Source organism: Pteropus vampyrus, unplaced genomic scaffold, assembly GCF_000151845.1.
Source record: "Pteropus vampyrus isolate Shadow unplaced genomic scaffold, Pvam_2.0 Scaffold7, whole genome shotgun sequence".
Lineage (NCBI taxonomy): Eukaryota > Metazoa > Chordata > Mammalia > Chiroptera > Pteropodidae > Pteropus > Pteropus vampyrus.
This window is the reverse complement of record NW_011888788.1, coordinates 3,182,536-3,189,901: the sequence shown is the minus strand read 5'-3', so window position 1 is coordinate 3,189,901 and position 7,366 is coordinate 3,182,536. Positions and strand designations below refer to the sequence as shown.

General features: G+C 41.7%; 1 protein-coding gene across 1 annotated transcript in view; it reads left to right on the top strand.

Moving 5' to 3' along the window:
- Positions 1-590: 590 nt before the first annotated feature.
- FERMT1 (fermitin family member 1) overlaps positions 591-7,366 on the top strand; it is a 34,035-nt gene continuing 27,259 nt past the window's right edge. Inside the window, exons 1-3 of the mRNA XM_011370090.2 lie at positions 591-643; positions 3,592-3,763; positions 5,542-5,775. Of these exons, the coding sequence (XP_011368392.1) occupies positions 3,613-3,763; positions 5,542-5,775 (385 nt within the window). The 5' untranslated portion in view covers positions 591-643; positions 3,592-3,612. The remainder of the gene's footprint in view (positions 644-3,591; positions 3,764-5,541; positions 5,776-7,366) is intronic.

Here is a 7,366-nt window from a genome sequence, read left to right as displayed (position 1 = left end):
TAGCCTGGAGCCGGGAATCTCCGGGCCTGGACGCACTCGGGAGTGTAAGTGATGGGTGTACCTGGAGGGCAGGGGAAGTAGCAACACTTTAATCACTTGGGCTCGTCTCCTGCGGGCCTCAGGGAACCGGGACAACTGGAAAAGGTCTAAGGAGTGTGGGATAGGGGCGAGATGAGAGATCGCAAGAAGGGCGCTGGAGGTGAGCGTGCGTCCCAGGTTCCCCCAGCCCTCCAGCCACGTAGCAGCCCGTCGACCATCCTTTGCCCTTAAAAAGGCTGCGGAGCGCGTCTGCTCTCTCGGGAGCGAGACCCAGCAGGCCTGGAGCTGGGCGTGCCCTCGCCTGCCGTGCCGCGCTGGCCTTGGCGGTGCCTCTGGGGGCCACGCAGGGCGGGGACGCCGCACACCGCTCACCGCGTGGCGTTGGGGGCGGGTGCCGCGCCTGGGCGGGAGATACCTGGGCTCCCTCGCCCCGGCGTCTGCCAGCAGCCCTCTCCCGCCGCAGCCCAGCGGAGCAGCTGCCGCCACTGTGAGAGCCCCTGCTCTGCCCAGACTCAGCCTGGGTGGCCTCTGCCTTGGTCTTTAGGGGCGCAGCCCTCCCGGTGCGGGTCTGCTTGGCTGCACGCCGCAGGCTCCGGGAAAGGAGGTGGGTGCTCGGGGATAGGGCTACGGGGGTGGCAGACCGGCGGGGAAGGGAGGCTGTGGTGGGCACCAATGATTCCAGAGACCCCTGCCCCCTTCCTTTCTGTAGCCTCTTGCACTTCAATGGCTGTTGAATTAAAAATAATGTCTTCGGCGTGCCACCACCTTCTCTGGCCCTGCGCGTCTCGCCGCGCAAAATAAACTGTCCAGCTACGGGTGCTGTCTTCGTGGAGCTAAGGGACAGGTTTCCACTCAGCCACCATACTTCCCGGGGCCCCTGGACCTCGTAGAGCCGGCAAAAGGCAGGCCTTTGGACACACTCTCATCCAGAAAAAGTATCTGCAACTATTTTCCCTCCCTCCCTCCCTCCCTTCCTTCCTTCCTTCCTTCTTTTCTGCCTGCCTTCCTCTCGTCTTGCTCACCATGAGTGTCTCTGTCTCGCCGTCTGTTTCTCTGGCTTTAATTCTTGCGTATTCATAAAGGATAGGAGAAAGTGGGCAGCTGGGCTTCACCCAGGGAAGGCAGGTCTGCCGGTGCCCTTTGCTTCTTGTTGGTCTCTGAGATGCGCTTTCCCGGCTGAAGTTTGCTGCTCTGCTCAGCAAGTAACAACTTGCGGCAGATGAGAGGTTCACTCAAAAATGAAGGCACAAAAAGATAGGAGAGGAATGTGGGGAAACCAGATTGTCTAATTTTAACCTGGATTTAGTTATAAGGGAATCACCACCATCTGTTGCCTAGATGAGAAGTGTTTTGATTGCCCATGTTAAGAAAGGACCTTATACCGGATTGCTCCTGAAATAAGCGCTAAGGACTCACCTTAAAAGACAGATTATTTTCTTTGTGTACAAAACATTTTAAATCACAAATCGTAGCATTTTAGATATTGTTAAGATCTTAAGGTCAAACAGTTCAATGCCATGTTATGAGTTTGTCTGTGAAGGTCATATCTTTATTGTATCCTCACTGGGAAGGATTATGTTAGTAGAAATGCTTAGGAAAGGTACTGAGAGTCTAGCTCATGTGGTTTTAAGAGTTTTACTTTATATTGGCATTACAACATTATTAATGATGTGTCCCAGTGTGGGGGTTAAGAGTTTGGAGTTAGAAAGACCTGGATTTCCATCTGGGCTCCACTATCTAACTTGCTGTGTGACTTCAGACAATTTACCTAGCCTCTCTGAGCCTGCATTTCCTCATTTCTAAATGCGATTGCTGAAAGGATGGAGATAACACAAGGACAGCAGTTAACACGGAGTACATCACACGGTAGTTTCATAATAAATGATTGCTGAGGCTGGTGAGGACAGCGAGGCGAGTAGTTAGGCCCAGGGTCATCATTGCTTGGCACTGCCCATACACGAGGTCTCTAGGTGCACCTGTGTGCATCGCAAGGTACAAGCATTACATCACTGAGGTCTTTCTGGTCATAAAAATATCAAGAGCTACTTCTGAACTTTTGAATTGATTCAAACAAAGTCTGTCCTATGCCTGTTCAGATGTGCAGTGTTTATCTATTTCATGTATTTTAAGATTCTCTGAAGCTTACTTATACATGTAAACAGTTTCAGATGAACACAAAACTGGTATGACACTGGTGGTTTAATTATTGCTTATTATTAGAAATAGTGTTCCTCAGATGTCGCCATTGTCACTGGCTTAATCTTGATTTGGATGGGTGAAAGGGAGGAACTGAGCCCTGGAGCTAATTTTTCACTCAGAAGTGTGAGCTACAGACCAGCATCACCAGGAGCCTGTTATGAACGCAGGGTGTCCACCTCCACCTGGATCCGCTGACTAGGACCTGCGTGATAATAAGATCCGTGGGGGACTCGTGTGCACTTTGCCAGGTCAGCCTTTTCTTAGGAATTTGAGTGCACTGATGTTTCGTAAAAGTAGGCTTTATGAAAACGTGGATTTCTCATAAACTGTCTTTACCTACTAAAGTGAAAAAGATTTGTTATCACTTAAATGACTGATTTTTACTTTTAAATCTTAAAATAGTTAAGATAGGGTAGTATCATTTGTCTTCTGTTTAAAGATAAGAGAGCTGACATTTTAAGTTCCAGTTTTGGATTCTAGCGTTCCTATTACCTGCTGAAACATTTCCAATTTGATACTGCTTAGCTTCTTTCATTCTAGTTTAGTCCCTCCAAGGCGGGGAAAACTCTTATCTGTAGTTTGAAAACTGAGCTTTGTGTATCTGACACTCCTGTTTTAAATCTTTTGCCAAAGATGGGTCCCAAAACTTAATCGATGCTCTTACTTATCAACTTTTATAGGATATAAAATGGTAACATGACAATAATTATGAATGAGCTTATCTTATGCATTTAACATAAGACTTCATATTATATAACTAAAATAGAAATTATTTTGTTATAACTTTTTTTTCATACCAGAAGATGTCATTAATATTTATAGAAGGAATATAATAATACATATGTATATATATTACAGATAGAGATTTTAATGACATCCTTTTTTAAAATCAACTTTATCTAAGTATAATTTGCATACAACAAAATGTATCCAAAGGGACACTTAAAGTCTGTGTTTTATTTATGCAAATTATGCTTCAATAAAGTTGTTTTTTTTAAAGAGATATGAAGGATTGCTGTTATTTGTTGCCTATTGCTACAATAGTTCAGACGCGGTCAAGAAAATCAGTAGAGAGGGAAAATGAAAATTGATGCACTGGGCTGGCAAAGAAAATAAAAAACCAAGTAGTCTTGGGGGAGTGAAAAGATAAAGTACATAAATTTTGAAAGCTTGAGATTTTTTGTCTCTAGAATTAAGATGCTGAATTTAATATCTGGGACACTGGGAGCCCTGCAGATTTTTTTTCAAGAGGAGGCTAGTATTTAAAAAAAAAAAAGGTTTTGTTCTGCAGGGTCTGCTGGCAAGCTCCAGATTCCTTCTTGTGTTCTGATCTATGTCTGCCTCTTTATGCAGCAGACACCTTCATTTGCCACAATGCTCTCATCCAGTGACTTTGCATCTGCTTCTTGGGAGCTCGTTGTCCGAGTTGACCATCCAAATGAAGAGGAGCAGAAAGACATCACTCTGAGGGTGTCTGGAGACCTGCATATTGGAGGAGTGATGCTCAAGTTAGTAGAACAGATCAGTAAGTTACTGTTTCTTTGTGGTTTCTCTGTATTTGAAAACCTGTTTCATCACCACTCAATGGCTGATCTAGGTTGTCTGATCATCTAAGTTTTTCTGATCATCCATCTTGTAATGGGGCCAGAGAGTAAGCCCCCTCCCCACAGGTCAGAGAGAAACAGGGGGGTCTGCAGGAGCCTCAAACTGAACCTGACCACCTTTGTAAAAATTTGAGTCTGTCGTGACAAGCAAAAGCTCCTCAGTAGGTATAATACTGTATTTCCACAGGGATGGGGCCCATTCTACTGGTGACATCTAGGGTCATTTTAGACTACTTTGTCAATTCTCTGTTAATATTTGATTGCTCGGTGATAAAGTCAGCTTGGTGTTGATGTGTCTTTTGTCACTTACCCACCATTTGCTACTCTCCCTGTTTAAACAAAGAGAAGTCTTTAGGGTCAGAGTCTTCACATCAGGAGTCAACATGATCAACCTAGAATTTAATAATGTTCTATTTTTTTGTATTTATTTTTATCTTCTAAGACCACGGATATTGACTTTTCATTTACACTAGATAAAGCTTTTTTTAAGCAGGTCTTAATTGAAGTATAATATAGATACAGAAAAGTACACTTATCATAACTGTACAATTCAGTGAACATTTGAAGTCATGTAACCGCCACCCAGGTGGTTCAAGAAATAGAACATTACTTGTTCCCCAACCCAAGTCCCACACCTGACGCCTCCAGGTCACTGCCCTACCAAGGGTAACCACTGTCCTAAATTTAACACCACAGGAATAATTTTACTTGTTTTGGAACTACGTGAAAGTGGAATTATACAGGATAGACTCTTATCTGCTTTCTTTCACTCAACATTATGTCTGTGACATTTATCCGTATTGTTGCATACAGTTTTGATTCATTTCTCCTCCTTGCTGTGTAATATTCCATTGTATGATTATGCCACAGTTTATCCATTTACCTGTTGATAAACATTTGAGTTATTTCTGTTTGGGGGCTATTAAAGATAAGGCTGCTACAGTACATGACTTTTAGTGAGTATATATAGTGAGTATATATAACTCTGAGAGGAATTGCTGAATTAATTGACTTTCCAAAATAGTTACAGTGTTTCTCTTTCTACTAACAGCATTGTGAGAAAGGTTTTCCAACTTAAAAAGAGAGCGAAAGAGAGAAACAATCTTTTTTTAAAAAGTAAATAAAATTCTGGTAGCTCTTAATTTAGCAAGATATAAGATTGACTATTGACTCCCACATTAACAAAAGGAAAAGATTCAACTTTGGTGCCAACACTGAAGGAGAAGGAAGTTTCATGTTGATGAAGAAAATATTCAGCTCTGATTTCAATGTAGACACTTGGGAAACTTGGAATATGCCGGCACTGATAGGAGAGTTGGAGGTTACCGCAAAGAGTGAACAGTCAGCTTTATAGTACTACTGTGTGAACTCGGATCGGGAGCTAGTGATATTCCCGTTCGATCCAGTGGTGTAAGGATACATTTCTAATAGAGAAATAAGAACTTTAGCATTTTATCATAAACAAAATGTGTTTGTTTTTGTCCCTTCCATAATATTTAAATACCAGCAATGGTAAGGTCCAGTTTGTTTTCCACCTGCCCCACCTTAGATACTTTGAAGAGAAGCCAAGAATTGTTGCACCTTGGGTTGTAAAGGAGGAGCACTGAAGAGCCCATGTTTGTTTCAGTTTTTGCACACAGTGGAATTCCCTGGAGCGCTCCCTCTCTTTGCACCTCATTGTTTTATTCGTTTTTTGCAGACATCGCCCAAGACTGGTCAGACTTTGCCCTTTGGTGGGAACAAAAGCATTGCTGGCTTCTGAAAACGCACTGGACTCTGGACAAATGTGGAGTCCAAGCAGATGCAAAGCTGCTCTTCACCCCTCAGCATAAAATGCTTCGCCTGCGCCTACCAAATGTGAAGACGGTGAGACTGCGAGTCAGCTTCTCCGCCGTGGTTTTTAAAGCTGTCAGTGACATCTGCAAAACCTTGAGTGAGTACCCTGGAGGGGCCTCTGTGCCCTTTGGACTCTTAGCAAAGGAGGGGAGGAAAACAACGTGTGCTTTCTGCCTACCTCGAGTGGTTGGCTTTACAAAATACTGCCTTGTTAGAAAGCACACTTTTCAAGCCCAGTTCTGGGGACTCGAGCCATTTAAGTGGAATTAAACATAATAGAACATTTTTGAAATAAATCAGATTCGTTTCCATTTCTAAAGAGGTTTGTAAATGGAAGAGACAAATTCGTGACAATTTCCTCAAAAACATTCATTTTTTTCTAAGCCATAGTAAAATCATTATATTTTAGGCAAAGAGTTCCATTAAATCATTATCACCATAGAGGCAATGTGTCTTTATTGTTTTTGAGATAGTAACGTTGCAGTGTTTTAATTGCTTCAATAACACTTGGCTCTAATAAATAGCTGTCTACCAAAATCCTTTGTGGTGTTTATTTTAAGCAGAAAAGTACAGTTAATTATGGAATGGAAACTAATTCTTTATGAGATGGTGTCTCATGAGTTTAACAGCCATTAGAAATAACACTGCCCAAACCATTTCTTCTTTGTGGGACTTCTGTAATGGAAACAAGCCCTGCATCATGAACATGTACTTATTTTATATTTTTACAAGTATGTAGGTATATTTTTTTGTTCCAAGGCTAAGATTCAGCATTTGAACACAGTATGTACAAAATATGAGTGATCTAGCTTCTCCATTAAACTATAAATTGCTCACCTATTCCTTCAGGTAATACATATTGATTAGGCAAACATTGTGATGAATGCTAGGGATATGTTAGTAATAAAAAAGCCCCAAATCCCTTCCCTCCTTGGCCTTACGTTCTAGCATAGAGAGACAGAAAGTAAATAATAAATGTAAAAACTAAAATGTTAAAAGGAAATAGTAGAAAAACAGGAAAAAAATATAATAGTATATGTAGGCTTGGGAGTGCCAGTAGTGGAGACAGGAGGCTGGTATGGTTTTAAATAAGGTGATGACAGTTTGAAACCATTTTTTGAGTATGTCCAGCATGATGCCTGGCACACATTACCTGTTCAATAACTGTTGAGTATCAAGTGAATGAACCTTCCATTATAGAATATAAGTTCCACAGTGTCCCTGATGCATGGTGAACAAATGGTATGTGCCAGGGCATTGCAGTACTATTCTAATGAGGATTTGAAAAAAATGTAAATGATTAAATAACATGATATACTCCACTCTCTGGAAGCATGCATTGGAGCTGGGACCGAAAACTTGGTTTCAAAATAAACAGAAGCAGTCAGATGTTCTTTTTTTTTCTTTCCAGATTATATCTTTATGGTAGGTCTAAAAGGCTCAATTTGGTGCTTCTAATAATTGCTTTTTATATCTAATCGATTGAAACTAAAATAAAATTTAGCCATGTGAAAAGGAAAGACAAATCTTGGGCTTGGAGATAGAAGGTTTTTAGTTTTGTTGTTTGTTTTGTTTGTGATGCTTCCACTGGACATTTTGATTGTCTTCAGGTTTTGTGTATAAATTATGCATTTAGAATGGTCACAGGTACATGTTGCAACTTGACAATCAGACATCCTTGGTTACGG